At 35.7% G+C, this 23,667-nt stretch overlaps 1 protein-coding gene across 1 annotated transcript in view; it reads right to left on the minus strand.

The window, feature by feature from the left end:
- Positions 1-23,667, minus strand: part of UNC13C (unc-13 homolog C (C. elegans)) — a 191,721-nt gene that overhangs the window by 150,537 nt on the left and 17,517 nt on the right. Inside the window, exons 2-4 of the mRNA XM_010571811.1 lie at positions 20,658-20,680; positions 20,063-20,127; positions 389-467 (exon numbers count right to left, since the gene is read on the minus strand). Coding sequence (XP_010570113.1) covers positions 389-467; positions 20,063-20,127; positions 20,658-20,680 — 167 coding nt within the window. The remainder of the gene's footprint in view (positions 1-388; positions 468-20,062; positions 20,128-20,657; positions 20,681-23,667) is intronic.

The following is a 23,667-nucleotide window of genomic DNA, read 5'->3' on the forward strand; positions in this document are numbered from 1 at the left end:
AAAACATTCATACTGAAGCAGGGTTGCTTTTTAAAAGGAACTTCCTTCTTCTTTCAGTATTATAATAAATCAAGTCAATCGGTATCCCAAACACTCAATAACAGCTGTCCTCACAAGCTAATTCAACATGAAAATGAGTAGTTTATTACTGCATGAAATGCACATTACTTGATTCCACGAGTAATATCTAAATATTCGATCAGATATTCAGATTTATCTAGTACATTATAACAACTGCATCATTGACTTTTACTGGCCTCAATCCATTCTCTCAAGATAACTTCTCTCCACAAAACAATTTTTGACAATCATTCACATGCACAACAGTAATTACAAGAAAGATCTAGACAAATGACTCAACAGTTTCATGGCATCAGAAGTTACTTACCACATCTCGAACAATGGGAAAAGATTTCTTTCTACGCAGGTCTGGCATGCTATCAATTCCATACAGCCCACGGCCAGCACTGTAGGAGATGAAAAGTCAAAGAAAAAAATAAAGACCTGGGGCTTACAAGTTTGCATCCTTAAGAACTGCTTATAATATCTGTATTTACAGTTAAAATGAAAATTACCAGTTATCAGCTAAAGAAGGTAAGTGTTCTAATTCTTATGAAAAATTAACGAGAGTGTTCTTGGTGTGGCTGACTTTTTCTCCTGGCATTCATCCAAAACAAAGAGTAATTGAAAGGTTACTTAATACCTCCTGAAACTTTTTATCATGGATTTAGAAGTTCTAACAGTAGCTTTATATCAAAAGGACTTGTATATCTGGTAGTTGAGATGGAGCCCAACATGGTACAGGATATCATTGCTGTCATAAATTTGATACAAACTTAATACTTAATCACATCTTCTCATATGAGTCCATGTGAATGTGGAAAACAGAATTTGTCATGTTTTAAGATAATTCTATGGTGGCCATCATTATTTTCTCTTGCCTGGTTTAAGCTTTTTCATTAAGCACACATTTAAACCCCATATTAGATCTCACATACAACTTGGAAACAACAGCAAAGAACAACTTAGAGCCTCTTCAAACAATAAAAGGCTGACACACTGTCCTGGTTTCAGCTGGGATGTAGTTAACTGTCTTCCTAGTAGCTGGTACAGTGCTATGTTTTGAGTTCAGTATGTGAAGAATGTTGATAACACTGATGTTTTCAGTTGTTGCTCAGTAGTGTTTAGACTAGAGTCAAGGATTTTTCAGCTTCTCATGCCCAGCCAGGGCACCTGACCCAAACTGGCCAACAGTGTATTCCATACCATGTGACGTCCCATCTAGTTTAGGAACTGGGAGGTGGGGGGCAGGCATTCACGGCTTGGGGACTGGCTGGGTGTTGGTTGGCGGGTGGTGAGCAATTGCCCTGCGCATCATTTGTACATTTCAATCCTTTTATTGCTACTGTTGTCATTTTATTAGTGTTATCATTATCATTATTAGTTTCTTCTTTTCTGTTCTATTAAACCGTTCTTATCTCAACCCAGGAGTTTTACTTCTTTTCCGGGGAGTCAGTGAGCGGCTGCGTGGTGCTTAGTTGCTGGCTGGGGGTAAACCACGACACACACCAACAGGATTTGAAAGAATACATACTGATCTTGTAACAATCTGCCTCATTTTCCCTGACTCTTCAGAATAGGTAACGCAGGTATTATCCGCCTGATTGTTTTCCACAGTGGATGTTGGAAAATTGCTATATACCTTGTCAGATCTAATTCAAAGATACTTTGAGATTCTTGGAGAAGCTGGGATACCATGTTTTTCAAGACCCAAAATATTCCCCTTCATGCTCTTTCTGTTTGGCACTGTTTCAAATACCCTTTTCAATTGTTCTTATATTTCTATCTCTCTATATCTATGTATTAAAAAAAACACGTCACAGCAAACAGTTTATCATCTGAAAGCCCTCATTTTATTTATATACATCACAATCATTGTGTGAAAAGAGATTTAACTGAAATTAGTGACAGAATTTTCACTTCCTTCCAAAGACTCAGTACTTTGTCCCAAATACTCCTCTATTGACTTGAGGATTACAACCCCCCACCACTACTGAGTTGACAAATTACATATTAATTAAGCCAAGACTCTGGCTGATGATTCCTGTTGGATATAGATGTTAGAGTTCAACAGCTGCAGCTAAATCCAAAAGGAATTATGGATCAGAGACCCCAGCTGTCACAATTTACTGCCTGGCATATTGATATAAACTGAAATCAATGCTGGGTTATGCTAATATGCCAGACTAAGCAGTTCAGAGACAGACATGTCCCCCTATTCTGATACCTCAACTGCTAATATCTTCAAGATGAATCAACACAAGCCCACAGAACTCATAAATCAGAACTCCAAATTATTTAAGAGAAGTGAAATACATTAATAGTTGTTACAAAAAAGGACACCAACTCTGGTTTAAGCAATCTCTGAATTACAAGGTATTAGAAGACTAGAAGGCTAGGAAAGTATCCTAAGGAAATATCATCTTATGCTATGCTTACTCTTTTCTGACAATTTCCTAGGCGTCTGCTGTTGGCCACCATCAGGAGGAGCAGGATGCTGGGCTAGATGGACCTTTGGTCAGCCTCTGTATCACTGGGGTTTGTTTGGTTTTTTGTTGGTTTGTTGTTGGGGTTTTTTGTTTGTTTTATTTTTTTAAGGCAAAGCCTACAATAATTTTTATCTCTCACTTGGAATAAAATGGGGTTCTATTTGGTCCCCTTACTATGCCACAGGCTTCTGGAAGAAATGGACACAGCAATAGACTGGCAGTAATTATTTCCATGCTTTACTTTCAACAGATGCGGAGCAGCAAATTTACTTTCTTGGAGCATGCTTGATAGCGGACTTGAAAAGTTCAGCTTGAGTGAACCTTAACTGAACTAAAATCAGAGAGGAAAGGTAAAATGGCATAATGGCATCTATAGTTAGGGGCATTTGTTCACCATCTGTTCATTAATTCTCATACTTTGAAGTTCTGGTGAAACTTTATCTTTGGCAGTATCAGTACTACAGACAGGTCCAGCTTCTGATCTGCAGAGAAATGGGGGTGCTTTCTTGCCCAAAGTCCTGTCTCTAAGATATGTGAGACACTAGCACAGTTACACCATAAAAGAGTGTTGAAATGAATCTGGGCTATCAGACTACTTAGTGGGCAGCTCTCCAAGTAGAACAAATTGCAAAAGGAATTTGGGAAGCTATCCTTAAGGTCAAAGAGTACTTTTACATAGCAGGGGACAAATCCCTAAAATGGCATAAAAAATAAACCTATAAAACCACAACGTGGAGACAAACATTTGGGACAAAACCAACAGGCACTGTGGCATGGATAACACTGAAATCTGTGCTTTGGATTCAAGAGATCAATTAGCATCAAGGGAACAATTAACTGTTAAAGCTAATTCTAGAAATAATGAGTCAGAAAATACTGCTGCACACTCCAGTCCCACAGTTTGGGTTACTGTGATGAAGCACTCATCACAGCTGCCAAATATTAAAGCTCAAAAGTAAGTTAGACATTATACATTTGGAGCTGTTGACACACAGATAAATCCCACAGAGAGAACAAACCCATTTCTTCTATCTTGTAATAAACAAAGACACTTTGAACATTTTCTTATATGGATTTTAAAAGATTAAATGTAACGTTCAGGATCATCTACACATTCATTTAATCTTGTAGTTCAACACACCTGCAAAGACCTTGATAAAGATCTCCTAATATTTACACTGATATACACAAGATTCAATGTCCAAAATTGATGGGTTCAACTTTAAAAAACCCTGTGGAGTCAAGAGTCTTTCTCCACAAAATCAAATAGGACTGAGATTAAGTTCTAAAAGCCCCATGCCCAGCTCTCCCAACACCATCAACCATTTAGACTTCAAAGATCTTTCCTCTGTCTTAATAACTCAGTATTCTTTTTCATATGGTGCCAAAGTTAAATGATAAAAATGTAATTTTTTTCCCAAATAAATTATAACTATTAAAGTTTTTCCATAAATTGTATCCCTTTTCCCATTAGTTAAAAAGGAAAAAAAAAAAAAAATCACATTTCACTATCATACCACAAAGCAACAACTAGTTTCACATAGCTGGTAGGAGAACTTTCCTAGTAGGAGAACTTCTAAGCTCCTCAAGCATTGATGTTCTTCAGGAAAATCCTGTTTGACAATGAATTTTCACCCTTTCTCTTGCAAAGAGAATAGATATATTTTACACTCATAACATGGCTCAGAAATGAAGTGATGCTTTCATCCTTAAATTGTATATTATTTTTTAAAAAAAGCAGACATTTGGTGTTGGATTAAATTGCTTGATCCCGAGAGATACCAAACATTCTCAAACCCTTTTTTTCAAAATGGCACTCAGTCTCTTGGCACTGTGCAGGATTGAGTCGCAGATCACACTCAGAATAAAATGAAGAATAAGGGTATAAATTGATTCAAAATATTGTTTTCTTGAGAGACTACAGAAAAAAATTTCAAGATTTTAAAAAGTTGAGTAAGGTGAAAATGCCTTTGGGTATTCTTTCTCTGTGATATCTTCAAGTTATGTGGCACTTTATTGTTAATAGATAAGCTCTTGCAGGAAGTTTCTTAAGTTGTATGTCATTAATTGGCATTATACTTACGGGCTGTATTGTGGGTAATTCTCTGAATACAGATAAAAATTTCCTATTATAAGGACTTAAAGTTGTTTTAAGTCATGTGAGTTGCTCTTATGGTACTAGTTTCCAAAGCAAAAACTTGAAATAAACATACCTTTATATATTCCCCAGAATTTATATTATATTTAGCTAAAGGACAAGGCCCGAGTTCTACTTTATTGTATGATCACCTATTGGTTCAAAGACAAGTTCTTATTCTGCAACAGTTAAATGCAATTTTGGAGCTCTAAGAAAACAGTTTGCAGTTTCATTTTGATCCATATTGACCAAACCTAATTAAAGACATAAAAACAGTATAAGGGAAGAATGCATTCCTTGTTCTAGGTTCTGAAAAAACCCTGACGTAAAAAGGGAATTATTTGCAAGATTTTGAAAAACTAAAGCTTAACCTGCAGTCTTTAAAAGAGAGAGATCAATAAATTCCTCAATACTAACAAACATGTGACAACAGTACTAAGTATTCTTCTTGTTTAAAACCCTTTAACTAGAAAAGAATTCAGAATGTTCTTTCATAATGGTCCTGCTCTAAATTGTTGATATTATTGCTAATAGTTCCGTACAGGAACTTAGTTTTGACATTAAAGTTGTCATGGTCATTAAAAAAAAGTAAGTAGTAGATTAACAAAGGAGCTAAGTTTGAAATTACTTCTTTTTATCATCTTTCAGTGATAGGTCATGGTATTTTTTACCAGTGCAGTAAGGAACGAAGGACTACAAGCTGCCTTCATATCAATGGCCTTACAGTGGATTAATAATTTCTGAGCTATTCACTGCACTGGGTAAAAGATATGTTAACAACTGTGACTGACCCAGTAAAGATTTCCTGTACAGCATAGAGGCCTGTTGGTCCAAAATATATTTGTAGGCAAAAGGACAAAATAACGTATAAAAGACACAAACTTATCACATGAGAATTATTAATTATTCTAATTACTGCAAGGAATTTAAAAGGAATGGTACAAATATTCCTACACTTTCTGGAACTGTCCAGTTTTGGTGAAATGACATTTCTTATCTTTTGCCCATTAGGAAATTTTCCTCTATACTCAAATGAGAGCTGAGTGCATGTATGATACACTACGCCTGAAATACTCTAACTGCCTGTAGTGTGAACAAGCTGGCTGGGACAGCAGCAAGAAGTTTTCCCCTACAGTTGATCAATTCTGCTTCACAGTCTTGAGTAGGCTTGTATGGACCCATTTTCCTTGACTCTCTTTAGGTATAGTACAGAATACAGTGATGTGTTAGGTTCACACACAAATCCTTAATCAGACAAGCTGTCACCCTACACAATCAGTTAGCTTCACTTCATCTCTGCCAGCAACTAGACAACAGAAAATTAAATACTCTAGAGTTACCAAGTCAGGACTCACCTACTAGGGAAGTGATTTTTTTTATTTATTTGTAGCTAAACTGGGAGCTGGTAAATTCATTAGTTCAAAACGTCACCCAAAACCCAACAGGATATGGAGGGGAGAAAAGCATAAATACATCTTCAGTGCAAGCAGAATGCAGTTCTGATGCAATTTTCCAGAGAGAATTGGATCTGCTTTATGCTGACTTCTGGTGTCACACGACATTTTAAGATAATTTGGACTGCACCTGTCTGTACATCAGTTATAAAGAAAAATTCTTCATAGAGATTCCCAAATATTTGGGCTGTCAATAAGATGCTGAAGAAAGTTAAAATAAGACACATTAATAGCTTTAAAACATTACAATAAATCATTTCCACTTAGTCACAGCAGCAACAATACCCTATTTAGTCTGATCCCTCTAGCATTCATCAGGCCCACACTGTTCATTCAACTTAAATTATTTTCTTCTTTATTACAGACAAACATAGGACTTGAAAGCTATAATAAAAACACTCAAAATGAACTCTGATAAGAACAGTATCTTCCAATAAAAACTGATATATTTTTTTTCTAGACTGTCAGTTTAGTGTAGCAATTCTGATGCAACTCCCACTATTAAAACATGTAATAATTTCTGTTCTGTAACTGGTAGGTAGCCTGTATGCTGAAGAACATGACAGATTATCTATATGTATGTATATATATATGTACCATTTTTTTGAAGATGAGGACTTGATCAGCTGTTTTCCTTTCAGCCCATTTAAGCAGACAGTTCTACTAAACTATTCAATACCCTATTTGGAAACTGTAATTCTCAGTGTGGTACTTTTTGCCGTATACTTGATATATTTAACTGTTCAAACACTTCCAACCTTTTTCCTCCCAATTCAGTCCTCTGCTTTAGAAGACTGAATTACAAATTGAGAGTTATGACACTGTACCTATTCACTAGTGGTTCTTAGAAAATTACAGTTCAAGTTATAGTAATACTACAAATATTTAACATTAATAATTTTATGAAAGGCATCAATTTTATGTCACAATACCTGTATTTGATCAAACTAAATCATTGCAAAAATGTTGGTATTTTTGTCATTAAAAATGAAACATCTCACTGTTTAATATAAAGAGCTTTTTGCTTTTTTCTTCTTTTTTTAATTCCTAGGCATAAAAAAATTGGAAAGAATCATAGCCACTCTTGAAGGTCTGTGTAAGTGAGTTCATTTCCAGATGAAAATAATGACAAAAATGAAGAGGTGAGGTTTCGCTGTTTTGGTTTTTTTAAATCACTCAGTACTGGACATACATTTTAGGGTACTGGGATACTTCATTTTCTTGAAATTCTCAGGATTATATAATATTTCAGATTAGATGAGTCTGGTTTATAGCATAATTAAATTTTTATAGTTAAATGTGATAAATAAAATGCCTAGCAGCTTTAATAACTTATAATGCTGGTCTGATCTCATGAAAATTGAGATTAATTTTTTGAAGATTGAACTAGGGGGTGAGGAAGGGAAGAAGAAATGTATCATTGCTGCATATTATTATCACAAAATGTAGCCAGTGGCTTTTGTAAAAACATAAAAATGGAACAATGCAAGTTAATGAAAATAATTATGAGACAGCCACACTATCTGAAGACCCACAAATCCACGCTTGGGTAGCAATACATAATTTTTGCTGAGTGGAAAACTGAAACTGGAGATCTAAAATTGTATTTGAATACTGGGAGAAAATACCAGCATTGTAGAAGTAATTATAGGACTGGATTTATAGCTTTTCCTGGTCCTCAATATATTAAAATGCCACCAGAGAAATACCTAGCACTTTCTCTGAAAATGAAAGTTGGATTAAAAGAATCTTAATATGAGCTAAAAACACTATATTAAGAAATGAAAAAAAGAAGAGCCAAATCCCTCCATAGAAGAAAACCTGTTATCCTGGCCAATTCAAGAAGCTGTCAGAAAATTTTGGGGTAGACTAGACTATTCTAAAGGACTGTTATCCACTCAAATTTGCACAGATTGTGTGCTCAAATGAGTATGCATATTAATGTCATGAAAATTTTGAAATTATGTTTGCTAATCATATTTCTATAGTAAAGATATGAATTAATCACACATTAGGATATATTGACAGATGCTCAGATACTGGCTGAGGCAGCAAAACAGGCTTTGTGACTACAGCTTTGATTCTCCCTCTGCCTTCTGATCACAAATCTGTTGAATGCTCCATCCCAAGATGCAAGCCAAAGACCAACAGATATTCTAAATTGTGCTAACAGGCCTCTGGGGCCATCTCAGCTTTTGGAAAAAATAAAGTTGCTTGCAAAAAAGTTCTGACCTCATTTCTTTTTCCCATCATGCTTCTTGTCACATTACAGGGAGCTGATGCTAGCCAACTGAAATGACTTTATGCTAGCCTCAGGCACTGTGGCCTCAAAGTGCCACCATTTCAACTTGTAAAATTTTTTCCTTCACTATATTTTTTTCAATATTTTGGGAACACCCCCCCCAAACTAAAAAACCCCCACAAAGCCCCCCAAAACACTAAAATTATTTCCTAGTACCCAAACTAAAAAATGCTATTAAAAACCAAGCATCAGCAAAACAGCATTAAAAGTACATTTGCTGATATTCTTCACCTTACACCAGAGCAAGTCAGTAGTAACGCTAATGAAGACAGAGTGTTCACAGTGCTGCAAAAATTGTCTAGAAGGAAAATCTGGTCTCAACATTTACGGGGAAGAGAAAAATCTGAACATGGTTCTCAAAATTAATGCTCCCTTAGCAGAACTGTTGCAATATTATAATACCAAGGACTCATTTTGAATTCCCTCTACTATCCTTGATGTCTATTTAAATAGCTTCCTTAGTATCAACGTGGCCATAATGAAAAGAGACCAACAAGGGAAAGAAAAAAAACCAATTTGCATAAAGCTTGTGGAGAATTGATAAGGTGGAGATAGGAAGTCCTACAAGACAAATTCATTTGCAAAAACAGGATGGAGACCTTCCTAGACCCAGATGAGGTAATAACATCCTACACTTAGTTTACCTTTGACAATATGCATCTCTCTGGTTGTCATTGTCATAGGATTATAACATCTAATCAAAATAAGATTATAAACCTCCTAGACCAGAAAGAGATAAAACAGATTAAAAGCAATACCAAAACATCAGTGACACACTAACAAAGGTTGTGACACTGTGTCCTAAACCCACCCACCTCCCCAAACCTTAATTTCTCTTTTAAATCCAGAAATTTATGTAGCTGTGAACTTTCAGCATGCTATATCATCATGGAATCATGGCCAAACAGCTTTACTACATTTCCACCTCTGATTAATTAATAATTTCTGCAGATGTGATATCACATGGATTTAGAAATACATCCACAGGAATACATAACTGACTGTTCCCAGCCTATGCATGTTTGAGTCTGAGTAGCATCCAAATTAAAACTTCTTCAATGACAGTCAAGACAATTTATTTCTGCACCACATGCTGGATCAGAAAATCTTTCATAGGACAGTTAAACATAAAACAAGGAGAGTTAAGTCAATATGAAAAGTGCAGAAAAAATTGGAATCTTGGAGTCTGAGTTCCTTATGTGTGTGGATGACAACTAGAGCACACTTCATCTGAGACTTGAGAGGAAGGACAAAATGGAAGAAGTAGAGAAATCAGCAAAAGAGACAGCAGATCTGAAACAAGAGAAACGAACAAAACTTGAAAAGGAAGAGGACAACTGTAATTGGACTTGGTAGCAGCTAGTAAGCAGGTGAAAAGGGTCTTGAACCTCTCAGAGCAAATCTAGACACATCATTCTTGACCTGTAAAATTTCAAACAGGAATTCTAGAAAAGCTAAGCAAGGAGTAAGCAGTTCTGCTAACTTCAAGTTATTGCTGAAGTTTGACAGATATACAAGGAGAGATAAGAGTCTAGTTCAAACTATTTGTGTAATTTGGATGCGTTTTTTAAAAGTACAATCTTCTAGATTTTCATCTAATTCTTCTAACGTATCAAGTCCACATTGACACAAATTTTTGCACAGAAAATTCCAAAAATGCCTGTTGGCCACATTAAAATCCTCAAAGGCATCCCTCTGTTTCTCTGTTTGTAGAGTTCCTTCGAGTTACAAGATAAAAAATTGTAATCCCTTTCATATCTTAGTTGAGTGGGTAAAGCACTTGCCTAGAGTATAGGAAAGTTTATTTTAACCCTTAAGAGCATTACCACTTTCCAAGCACTATCATAACTCTTATCCTATAAATTTAGGAGATAATCTGTTTCTCCCATACCTCCCTTCTGATACACCTGCACTATTCTGTAAGAAAAAGAAAGGGATTCATAGGCTGTTTATGCATTTCCTTTATATTTTCACATAAACAGTCTTTGGTGCAGGGTTTTGATATCAGATTTTTCTTTTCAAGAACATAAATATAAAGGTAGACCCAAATTACAACTTCCAGACATACCTACAAATCTCAGCAAAAGCATGAAAGAAATAAAGTAACATTTCTGAGGTTGTGAAAAGTAAATGTACAGAGACTAACAGAGAAACTCAGAAACTCGGATTCTCAGGGCTCTTTGTTACTCAGGAGCAGTTCCGTCAGCAGTGAATACAACTCATCACATGTATAAGGCACTCTTATGCCACAAAGAGCTACTTCTGACAAGCAATGTCTATAAAATCACTTCCATCTATTATTCTGCTCTGTAACACAAAATATGACTAAAATGGAGTTCTTACTGGACTCCTTTTACTGATGACTAAGGAGTAGCAATAGGAAGGAAAAAAAAAAAATCTAAATTCAAGACTGACTAATAGTCTTTTCCTGGGAGAAAAGGTTACATCTGAATTAAGAATGCTGATGATGTTACCAGAGAAAGAAAAGGACATGGCTTTTGAGGGAACAGCAACAATGACAGAATCAATATAGATGAGTACATAATATAAAGAAATTTTATTATGACATTAGTGGTGTAATTTATGCTCAGTAATTTGCCATAACTCACACCTCTGTCTCTTTAAATAGCTTAGTTTTCTACTCTGTAAAGTCTTTTCACTACCATTTCCAGCTCAAGTTCAGCTTAGCAGAAACATCTAGATCTGATTTTTTTCTCTGTGTATCTGTACAATATCACAAATATTTGCTTAAAAGTTATATATGGTCAAGAAGCGCCTATTTTGTTATTAAAAAAAAGTAATACTAAAACTCATTCCAATTATCATCTGCAAAATATTAATGACATGAAATATTTTGGTTTTAAATGAGCTTCACCATCTCTTCTGACAATACTAGGGCAGTACACTGTAGCTACTGTCGAGAAGTTTATGTATTCTACCAGCTGGTTCTGCAACTTTTTTAATTGCTGAAGTATGACAACGTCAGAGAGTTCTTACACATAGGTACTTAGTCACCCAAGTACTTTTAAGACATTAAAGAAACTAACCAGACTTCAGGAGAGAACTGCAATTTTGAAACTGCAGCTTATAAAGGAAACTCTACTTTCTTTTGTGCAATGAATCAATGACCAGATGAACTCATATAAGACAATAATACTTCCTGCCTCTTCTTTGCCCAGCATTCAATCAAGTGTATAGTAAAGATCATAGAAAAAAATTGAGACTCTAAGGACTACTTATGCCTTTACTGGTTTCAGTTCCTACCATAGAAAATATGATTGTTTGGTTCATAGCTGTTACTTGTTACGGTGTAGTTTAAATTTGTTTATACTGAGAGTTTATACTAATTCCACTAAACTATCTTGTTGGTCTTTAGCTGCTGTAACTGGGACAAAATGCTAATGTAAAGGAAGTGTAAGTTTTACCTGCTTTATGTATTTAAGGCAGCTCTATCACATACTGAATGAAAGTAGGTGACTTTTAGCTCAACGACACAGTTAATCAGGGCTGTCCTCCTGATTCCAGAATGTTTTTTCTTTATTATTATCATCAAATGTGAGCATACTTTTCTTTATTATTATAACGAGCCATTTTAATGAAGAATGTCTAGAAATCTCAGTATATAAACTGCTGGAAAGTAAGATGTGATTTCTTTACTCATACCTTGTCAGATGAAGTACAAAATGCTTGATCAGGGAATGGAAAAGCAGCCATCCAATCTACCAGCACACTGTGCTGAAAAAAATCATTTTGCTGTTTGAAAAAAATTAAATTCCAGCTGAACTAGACAAGAACTCTTACCTAGACTGAAAAAATGGGAGGAAAACCAAACATGAACACCATATAGAGGTATATTGGTGATTATCTGTAGAAGCATTACTGAAAAGAAACAAACAAACCCCAAACTTGCTACTTTTAGTCTTCAAATACCTTGAAATACGACTAACACATTTATTAAAATCTCTGCTGAAGAGAGGTTCCAAGTATCACAGGTATGTCGACTGGGGGAAGTTTGAAGCCAGGCTAAGACTAGTTATTGGCTAATATTTCAATCGCAAAAAAAAAGGAATAAATTAGTATCTGAATGCACTCTCTCACTTCAGTAATACTGACAGAATGCCTGCTCTGTAGAGAAATAAGACGACTGGGAAAACTGCTAGATATGGTCTGGTGTCTAGAGTGTTTCTAGTTAGCTATGTTCTAAAAATCTCTTTATGTTGTTTGCACTCAGCATCCACAAGTTTAATAGTAATTCTAGGTTGGCATGGTTCAAAACCCACTTCCAATTGCCTTTTGATTGACAGTAGATATTTTAACAGATTAGCTTATAAATGATAGAGGAAGAAACCACAAGGCAAGATGTTTCCAGTTGCTTTCATTGTAAAAGGGTATCCTTCTCTGTAAGAATCTAGTGAAACGATAATAAATCCTGTTTTCTGCATGAGAAATTAATGTGTTCCTTATGGCAACAGTCAGCTAGAATCCAAGGAATGATCTGAAGCAGTTGCTTTACCTGCAGGACACTGAGGCTTGTATTGTTTTGTAGTTGGTGTTCTGTATTTTGACATGAATGAATATGTTCTCGAATTATCTTTCTAGAAGAAAAACTATACTCTTGTTTCCTACTTCTCCACTACCTTATGTAGACTCTGGAGCATCATTAATTACTCTCCTTGTATTCTTGATGTGATTAAGCTTAGTTACAGTGAAAATAGTTCTCAACAAGAAAGAGAAAGAGGAAAAAAGAAAAGAAAAAAAATCAACCAGCAAAACAACCAACAAGCCCAAACATCCCCCCCCAACATCAAATCCACATTTTAATTTTTTTTAATTTAAAATAAGAATATTTCTTTCCACAACTGCAGCACTGCTTTCATTTTTCAGAACTGTTCTCCTGTTATACTCCACTAAGGCTATATGAATTCTCAGTATACGAGAGATTTGTGAACATTTTATCAAAATTTGAATTCATCTGGGTCCAGCAGCTGCCTCTCTGCATAATTTGGGATAAACAGTGACTCTTTATTTCTTTTTTAAGATTAACAGGAAAAAGGCAGAAAAGCAGCTTTGGCAACAGTTTGGGTGGAACAGGTATCCGTGGCCTTGCAGTTGTTTGAGATGTCAGGATTGTCTGAGGGGTGGGGTTCAAAGGGAGAGAATGACAACAACAAAGACAATTACTTTAAACTTGGGAGGAGCTAATAGTATGAAAGGCTGGAATGAAGGAGGTTGGAGCAGATACAAGCCTGTGTATATATGTTTTAGGTTTGGTGGGAAGTCAGAGGGAAAGCATATAAGCAAGGTAATATGCTAAAGAAGGGCTACATCAGAAATTCTGGTCACTGCCATTTAGGCTGAAGACTAGTAGTCTGTGGATGGAGGCACATACAGAAGGATAAAGGTAACAGCCACTGGACTCCTGCATATATTGAGGGGTGGGGGGGTAGCAATTGAGGGGGGTCTGTAGGCAAGTTATTTCCATGTTACTCCTCGTAATAGAGCAAGTATAGCATTTTATATTCTTTTAAAAACATTTTTAAATGCTGTTAACTAGTTTTTTTCCCCCAATATAAATATTTAATTAGAAGCACTATATAAAGGAAAGAAATTACAGAACTAATTAAAACAAAAAATCATTTCAAGTACACAGACGAAACTGAAAGGTAACAGCGCAAAAGGGCATTTGTGCACAATAAGGTGCACAATATCCAGTAGAGACATGGAAAGGCTGAACCACCAAACTCTCATATCTCAAAGATAGATAAACAATAAATGTACACCTGCCTGAGAAGATACATTTCAGTTTTAAGTGGAGAGTAGGAGAATCCACTGGGAGATCTAGTGCAAAAATGTAGTTCCACTAATACATGTGTGCTGAAAACACACATCTCAATCCTATTCTTGGTGAACTGCACATTTAGTGCTTTTTCTTGCATCTGGACTGAAACAGCCCTGACTTTGGGGATATGAACTAGAAGTTCTCCTATGCACAAATTCTCTGTACAAGAACAAATTCAATCCTTCTAATAACATTTAAGGGGACCATAATTATGCAAAGATTGTTGGCTATCAGCTGGAAGTAAAGTTTAATAGACTGATCTAGATTGTGAGATCTAATTTTTTTTAAAACCATAACAGCTACATTATGAGCACTAACATACTGAGCAATGCTGTATTGACAGTGAAATATTAGCTTTTGTGTATAGTCTTTGGAACATTAAACACTACAGCCATAGACAAACTGCTCATGTTATGCAGGTTATACATTAAATTCTCTACTCCCCTCCCTACCTCCAACAATAACAACCCAACAACATCCTGACATAGAAGGTAATGAAGTTGAAGGCACAAAAGTTATCACTGAAGGCAATAAAAAAACCTGTAATATTGACTATTTTTTGTGTGCTTCTGAAGATATTCTGCATAACAAACATCTATTTGAATTTGTCAGAGAATCCAAGAAAAATAAATTTGTTTTACCATTGAGAACATGCTACTGAAGGAAAGGAGTAATCATCTGCATCCAGCACCATCTGCGTACCAGTAGCAAATTTCAGAATGGATTAGGCCATGTGGTAAAATTATCAGTCCCTGACATCACTGCCATCAGACAAGTAGTGAATTAATACAAAGCAAGTCTCTGGTAAAAGTAAAACTGTACTACCCTAGATTCGTATACATGATGAAAAACCCAGCTGACTTCCACGTACTTTTCAAAAAATATTGAAAGGATGAATTCTAAAGTGTCTCATTTTCAATAAAATGAAGAAGAAAAATAAAATGAAGAAGTTATTGTTCGATACTGGCATGGAAAGAACAGGAAAGGTGGAGCTTTTGCCTTTTAACAGGGAAATAGCATGAGAAGCCCCAGGAAAACTGTATTTGGTCTTTGCCTTTTCTTTCTCATCCTGGCTTTTCTCTCATTTCATGCAGCCAAGTGGAGATCATTGCAGAGAATGAAGAGTTGCAGTCTGTGCCATGGACTTGGGATGTGCTGGTGCATGTGAGGTGGGGTCACAGCACTGTGCTATGAAAGAGAAGGAAGAGTAAGGCAGAAGAGGCAACTGAGGTATTTCTATATAGATGTCCTGGTTTCAGCTGGGATGTAGTTAGCTGTCTTCCTAGTAGCTGGTACAGTGCTATGTTTTGAGTTCAGTATGTGAAGAATGTTGATAACACTGATGTTTTCAGTTGTTGCTCAGCAGTGTTTAGACTACAGTCAAGGATTTTTCAGCTTCTCATGCCCAGCCAGGGCACCTGACCCAAACTGGCCAACAGTGCATTCCATACCATGTGACGTCCCATCTCGTTTAGGAACTGGGAAGTGGGGGGCAGGGATTCGCCGCTCGGGGACTAGCTGGGTGTCGGTCGTCGTGTGGTGAGCAATTGCCCTGCGCATCATTTGTACATTCCAATCCTTTTATTACTACTGTTGTCATTTTATTAGTGTTATCATTATCATTATTAGTCTCTTCTTTTCTGTTCTATTAATCGTTCTTATCTCAACCCAGGAGTTTTACTTCTTTTCCTGATTTTCTCCCCCATCCCACTGGATGGGGGGGAGTGAGTGAGCGGCTGCGTGGTGCTTAGTTGCTGGCTGGGGTTAAACCACGACAATAGATAAAGCAAGTTATCAAGGGTTGTGAGGGAAAGAATCTCCCCTCACTTCAAAGGGCAACAGCTTTTGGGGAGAGTAAAAGGGAAAAGGAGTCATAGCTAAGGCTGCAGCCAGTTATGTTGGCAGTGAAGAGGCTGAGGGCTCCCTGAATTTAGGATTAGTTTTTGGATGCAGGAGTAGAGTGGAAAGTGTGATTAAAACAGAGCCACAGCAGCCATTGAGATGTCACAGCTCTTCAGCTGAATGAGAAGTTAAATGCAAATTGCATCACTGTTTTCAGGGAGGCCTAGTGAAACAGAGGCTTGCACAAATATATTGCAGACAGCAAAGGGAGTAGAGGCCCAATCCAAACTTTGTCAGCAAAAGAAGTAAGGTTTGAGCTAAAAACATGAGCTAGTATTGAGCTACTGTCAGTCATTTGAAGTAGTCCTGTGCAGTGGTTACAGGATGTCTGTACAAGGGATTGACACAGCTTATTCTTAGAGGATTCAATATTTGAATTTATTCACCTGTGATTGGAAGAGAAGGCATAAAAAGACCAACTTCTGTCTGTATAGTTCTTGTCAGTGGCAAAAGGCCTCCTTACATCTATGAGATTGGTTTTTGTGTGCAACCCACAATAAGTAAGAATTCTATACACTCTTGTACACCACTTTTCTAAGTCCTACACCTATTAGGAAACCATAATTAAGTAATTGGCTATGGAAAGTAATGCATACAACAAAACTGTATGGTCAAATGCAGCTTCCTGCATGCATAGATATCAATACTTGATTGCCTACACTCACACAGTCTGCTTACAAAATGCTATTCCTAAATTAGACAACAACTAGATGTTAAACTGTTTCTTTTCTGGTTTTGCACATTGCAAACAATATGACAGAATGAGCTCTGTCTTATTAAGCTTACTCGTATGGGGTGCAAACAATATAAGGTAATGGAGCAACAAGAAGTAGGTTACTTAAAAAAGGGGAAATAAGGAAAAAAAAGAAGAAACATAAGTGGAAAATTTTCCTTAAGATTTTGGTTATGTTAAGAAATAATTCTCTAGCTTAAGCAATGAAAACCTAACCACATGCAGTGATCAAAATTGGGCCATTTAAAGTGACAGATGATAAATCCAAGGCAGTTTTGGACTAGCTTTATTTTCAGTTTCAGATTTCTGATTTTTCTAGAGAAAAAAACCCATTCTTTCTTATTCTAGGAATACAGCATTGAATGTAATATACAATTCTGCACTGAACAGCATCTATAAAAGTATCTGAGAATGTCAATTTCTACACTGTATTTCAAGAATTTGAATTCATTTTGACGTTAAAACATTGTTCTCCTACTAGTTCTGGAAACCATGCAGTGATCTATACACCAGACTTCTCAGAAGTAGTTGCTGACAGTTATGAACAGCTTTTTTTTTTTTTTTTTTTAATACACAGCCCCAAAGTTTTGTACCAGGCTTACACACTAATGCTTCTGAGTATGATCATTCTTAGTTTCAGTAGACCGCAACTTACTGTGTAGTTTTTAAGACATCAGATTCATGCTTCTCAGTGGTGAGGTACATTACTATTAGTGGTGCATCAAATCATAAATTACTCAAATCTGAGGCCATCAAAACAGATGAGTAAAAATGAATTGACATTGCATAGCACAAAAGAGAAAAGAAGAATATACCATCTTTACGGATATGACAAAGAGAATTTGAGGCAACCTTCAGAAGCTGCCTCTGTGATGCCTTTTGGTTCTGATATGCATTAATTTTTTTCAATAAAGAAGCCACCAAATATAAATTGCCATACATCAAATCAAAATGTTATTATCATAATTTGCTAGCACAATTGCAATGGATCTGATAAAAGCCTTCCATGATTCCGTTAGAAGAATAATGTGAACATGAGCATAGAGAGTTTTAGTAAATGTTTTTGTGGCTATTACATTGCTGAAAAAGTATTCAAATCAGTAACCTAATCAAGAGAAACAAAGTTGCTTCAGATGTGCTAGTTTCATGTTGACAAACAATATAATTCAAACAGAAATACTAATGTTTTGCATTTGGAAGTCAGGAAAGAAAATTCACAGCACTTATATTGGTCTATTTTTAAAATAGAGAGATACAGTACTTGGAAAATCCCATTCAAAGAAGGACTAGCTGTTTTGGCATAGTAAGAAATTGTGCTAATGAATATAAAAGGAAAAAGTTTTTATCATTTTAGTACTGAGATACTTTTGACTTTTTTGACCTTATGAGAAAAATGCAACTGATCAAAGCAAAAGCAATTGTGTGGTTTGCAAGCCAAGAGAAGTATACTATAATTTCATGGTAATGCCAAGGAGCACGTTAGTAAGAAAACAACATGAATTATCTCTCACAATATTTAAAATGTTTCACGTTCATTCAGCAACTAATCCTGCACAATGTCACATATGGCCTCACACTTTTACAGCAACTCTGAAGTTTCTATGAGCTGGAAAAGGAAGAAATACAACACTTTCAAGGTATGACAAACTATACAGAAACTACCTAAGCCACTGAAAAGATGGAGAATGCTCTTAAATTTGTTTAAGGTTCTCATGGTTTAACCCCAGCCAGCAACTAAGCACCACGCAGCCACTCGCTCACTTCCCCCCACCCTCCCATCCAGTGGGATGGGGGTGAAAATCGGGAAAAGAAGTAAAACTCATGGGTTGAGATAAGAACGGTCTAATAGAACAGAAAATAAGAAACTAATAATGATAATAACACTAATAAAACGACAACAGTAATAATAAAAGGATTGGAATGTACAAATGATGCACAGTGCAACTCAACACCCACTGACTGACACCCAGCTAGTCCCTGAGGGATGATTCCCCCAGCCCCCACTCCCCCCAAGTTTATATACTAGATGTGATGTCACATGGTATGGAATACCCTGTTGGCCATTTTGGGTCAGGTGTCCTGGCTGTGTCCCCTCCCAACTGCTTGTGCCCCTCCAGCCTTCTCACTGGCTGGGCATGAGAAGCTGAAAAATCTTTGACTTTAGTCTAAACACTACTTAGGAACAACTGAAAACATCAGTGTGTTATCAACATTCTTCTCATACCTAACTCAAAAACATAGCACTGTACCAGCTACTAGGAAGACAGTTAACTACATCCCAGCTGAAACCAGGACAAAGGTTTAGAAATAAAAGTTACCCTAACTATACGTTCCACAGCAGCATGTGAATTATATTAAGCAAATTAATACCATTAGTACCTTTTAGGGGGAAAAAAACCCCAAACAGAGGAATCTAAATGGGAAAACTTCATAGTGTCTAGAATCTGTTGTACAGCCATTAAGATGTACAAATGAGAAGGTGGAAGATAAATTAGATAATTTGATCTCATCACCTTGTCTTTGTAACAAAGCATAACTATAGCAAACAGTGCTTATATAGTGCACCAGCAAGAGGATAATATCCCTTTTAAATAGCTAACTAATATAACTGATAAATTTTACCAATGGCTTTTACTTTTTTTCCTTTCGAGACCGAACAATAAAAAGGTATTCAAAATAGGAAGGAGAGATTTTCCTCAAAGGAAGGAATCCCTAGAACTGGATTTAAGATCACTCCATCTGGAGACAACCAAACAAAATGTACAGGTTTCTGCCATATTCACTCCCAGCAACTGAAAGATCTTTTTCCCTTGATGTTTTAGATTTCAAATATTATTGTATTACTACACATTTACTAAAATGAAGACAAAATCAGACTACAGCTTCAAAGGGCATTTATTTTGTATGCAAAGAGGTAAAAATATTTATCATCCAGTTGACCTGTGCATCTACATTGTTGTATTAATTCCTTAAAAATTAAGGACTTAAAAAAATTAAAAGGAGAAAACATACACAATGAAACTGACTATGTTCCTCCTAAAATAATTCTATTTCTTATAGGAACAAGACTTAGAAAAAATACTATAACACTATGACACTAATTTGCAGATGTAAGTAACAAAATTCACAGTCATATTGGTACTTACCCACTAAATGCCTGGACTGCATAAAGCTTGGAAGTATCCAAGGAACTTCCACTTGCTATCCGAGCCTTTAATAAAGACCAAAAACAGTACGGTTACTCAGTTGCTCTTAGTAAATCTTGGACAGAATTTAACTGCTTCAAACATATGACACCTAATATGAAAATGTTTAGCAGGGTCAGCTCCAGGCCAAAGCTAGAGTAACTATTCCTTTGGAATACATTTTGGTAGCATCGAGCATTTAGTGAAACACACTGGAAGAACCCATGGGAAGATAAGATATTGCTTCCCAATATTGTTGTCCTTTAATTCCTATAGTGTATGCAATGTAAATGATAATTAGAAGCAAAAATCCCAGATATCATGTTTGACAGTAGCAGACCCCTGTGTTGGCAATTATGATAAGCACAACAGTGAGGGTTATCCTGTTTATAAAAGCAACACATTTGCAATACACACAAAGGAGAACAAAAGAGTGGAAAGCTGGGAAAAACATGCAGATATCACAACTAAAATGAAGGAACCAAACAGGTCAAATAAGTCACAAACAAACATCAACAAAATACATGATCCCTATAGTAAATACGTGATTTTAAACCTTTTCATCCACAGAACCGCTATCTGAAAGAGAATTAGGAAGAAGGGGGATATAGGTTAGACAAAACAGTCTCTGAGAAAATATCTTATGCTATAAAAAACTGTCACTGTTTTAATCTGCTAATGCACAGCAGAATCCAAGTAACAGCTGTGCTTAGCTGTATCATTGTGGCAAGACCACTGTCACTACATTTTAAACAAGCAAAGAGATGTCTTCAATAGATAAGAACCCCTGCCACTTATGCAGGACTGTGTGGATACCATATAATTTACACACTGTATCCCATCTCATATGATTTTTAGTTTTTTTGTTTTGGTTTGGGTTTTTTTTAATATATATTTTTAATATTATTGAATATATATTTTAATATACTTGCAGTGTTCAAAAAAATAATGCTTTATTTTCAAGGAAAAGGAAAGTGTTTCTACTAAGGATATAAAATAAACCCCAAACCCCTGAACTGTAACTATTCTTTTCTATCACAGCTATTCATATAATGACAGAAATTCCCCCCCAAATGCCAGCTGAAGAACTACAATTGTGGAAGTATAAGATATGAGATAGATATATATATATATATATATAAAATTGCTTAATGCAAAAGTGTGATGTATTCACATTTACTATCAGACAGAATATATTTGCTGACAGGAAAAGCTAACCTTGTTTTATCGTCTTGTGAATTTTAAAATACACATACATTTAAAATTGTTTTTATATACTATTCAACCAGCGTGTCTTTTTTTTGGACACTTTATAGTACAGTGCATACATGAAACTGCATTGCTTTAATTGTCACCTTACTGATCTTTCCATTTTTCCTCCCCAAATGGAGTACATGTTCTACAGGCCCTTTAAATAGTTCAGGTATTTTTAAGATGTTTGGAGATATCCCACATTACATACATTACAAAATGATCATTTACACCTTAAACATATGCTACGTTTCATTTTTGAACTGGTTTACCTACAAGAAAATATCCTATTCACATACGTGAAAAAAACATGAAGGCAAATGTAAAGGTGCATACAGTATAGTAGTGACAACCCAGGGAATGAAAAGGCTCTATCGTACCACTAATTTTAGAGGCTACTTATGTGATCAAAGCAAAGCACCTGCACAGGAATGGGCAGAATAGAAACTGGAGATAAGTTGTTCAAAACATGTTTCACCAGTCAGATTATACCTGATTTTGCATTATTCAAAAAGGTTAAAGACGATTAAGCTACTAGTTATTAGCAAAGTCCCAACACCAAATTTGAATCCACAAAAAATCCAACTGTGCAACTTTCTCTCCTTTGCAAGACCGTAAAATTTGCCATTTTCTTATGCTTGACTACAGATCTTAGCTTTAGTTTCACAGCTATCGTGAACAATCCTTTTAGAAAGAGTATGCCTAAAAGAATTAAATATAGTTTAGTGTCCCAAGGAAAACTTATGTTTTGAGTTATACAGAACATAAAAACTATTACTAATAGTAAATTCCATTATTTAGTAAAAATAGAGTAAGCACATCTCTGTGCATCAAGATTATCTGCTTGCCGTGAATTAATACTTTTCATAGTTCTTCTCCTGAATATAAATGAACATGGTATCAATTTTTATTGTTGTTTCAGAAAAACCCATTAAGGTACTTTTTTCTGCTGGGACATGAACTATTCTGATGTTTTCTTACTTCAAAACTCCCCTGCCTTCAGAAATACAAAAATTTTAATTTTGCCTCAGAAACTAATTCTTGACTAAATTAAGTTGCAGCATTTTAGTTGTCAAATTACCCTCATTTGACTGAGTAGATTTATAAAAATGAGGTTAGCTTTTACAATTTCTTTTTTTTTTTTCTTATTTGTTTCTGAGATGTGTTTGTCTGACAACATCAGATACAATTGGCTACTCTTTCTCCACAAGCGTATAAAGGAGACTTGGATGACCATATGATCCTACTTTCCCACTACAAAATTATTACAGCATTTTCATAAGCAGAGTAAGAGCAGAGCAAGGAGTAATTAAATGACTGTAAGCTGGGCTGGCCATGGAACCAAAATGGGATATGCTTGTATGAGGGCTAAAGAAAATAAGAGGAATAGTTAAAACCAAAGTGCTGAAGCATCATCTGGACAGGTCAATGAGAGGAAAGGCAAAAGAGGTTATACCCGCAGGACTCTAAGTAGGAGAGACTGAGACTGAAATAATACTCAAACTTTAAAAAAGGCAGAGTCCAAAAGATGAAGAGAAATTTGGGGACTGAGGAAAGTTTTAGGCAGGACAGCACTTGTAACGTAAGAAGCCTCACCATAATCTGTTCATGCAACCTAAACCTTCTTTCTAGAATATCTAACCATAACTATATTGGTAATACTGCCTTTTAAAGATGCATAATAAATCTCAGTATTATTTATGTGGAATGCAATTTTTAAATAGTTTGCAGGTACTTTGCTACCAGCTGCCTAAAGAATCACATGAATTATATGTTTAATTCAGTTGTTTAGAAAGTTATATTAAAAAATACAAAATTGTTGAGACTTGTCTTCCACATTAAATGGAATTTTATATTTCAGAGCATGAGAGATGGACATATGAAATTTTCTTTACCTCTCTTGGGTTTCAGCCAGCTTCATCTAATTTCACTACACTTCCTTTACTGGAACCTAATTTTGCCTAAATTTAGGAAGGAGAGTGACAATCAAAAATTAGGAAGGGAAAAAAGGTATTACGTTTTTGGTTTAACTTGTTTTTCTTTGCAGTTGCTACTTTAAAAAAATAAATGCACCAGTCTTAACAGCCTCTTTTCTCAACAGAAATTGCATAAAGCAGACAACTGACACAAATTTCCCCAAACGAGATTTTGAGAGCATCTCTTTTTTGTAAAAAATGACTGCATCTTCAGAGACAAAATTAGTTTGAAACCATTGTTTATTGCTTCTTCTGAACTCACCAAGAGTGAAATAATCTGAACTGTGAAGTGTTCTCTGTGTGTATGAGAGCACCAAATCAGGAAGTGTACAGTCACCA

This window comes from Haliaeetus leucocephalus, unplaced genomic scaffold (assembly GCF_000737465.1).
Source record: "Haliaeetus leucocephalus isolate CR32 unplaced genomic scaffold, Haliaeetus_leucocephalus-4.0 Scaffold339, whole genome shotgun sequence".
Taxonomy (NCBI): Eukaryota; Metazoa; Chordata; class Aves; order Accipitriformes; family Accipitridae; genus Haliaeetus; species Haliaeetus leucocephalus.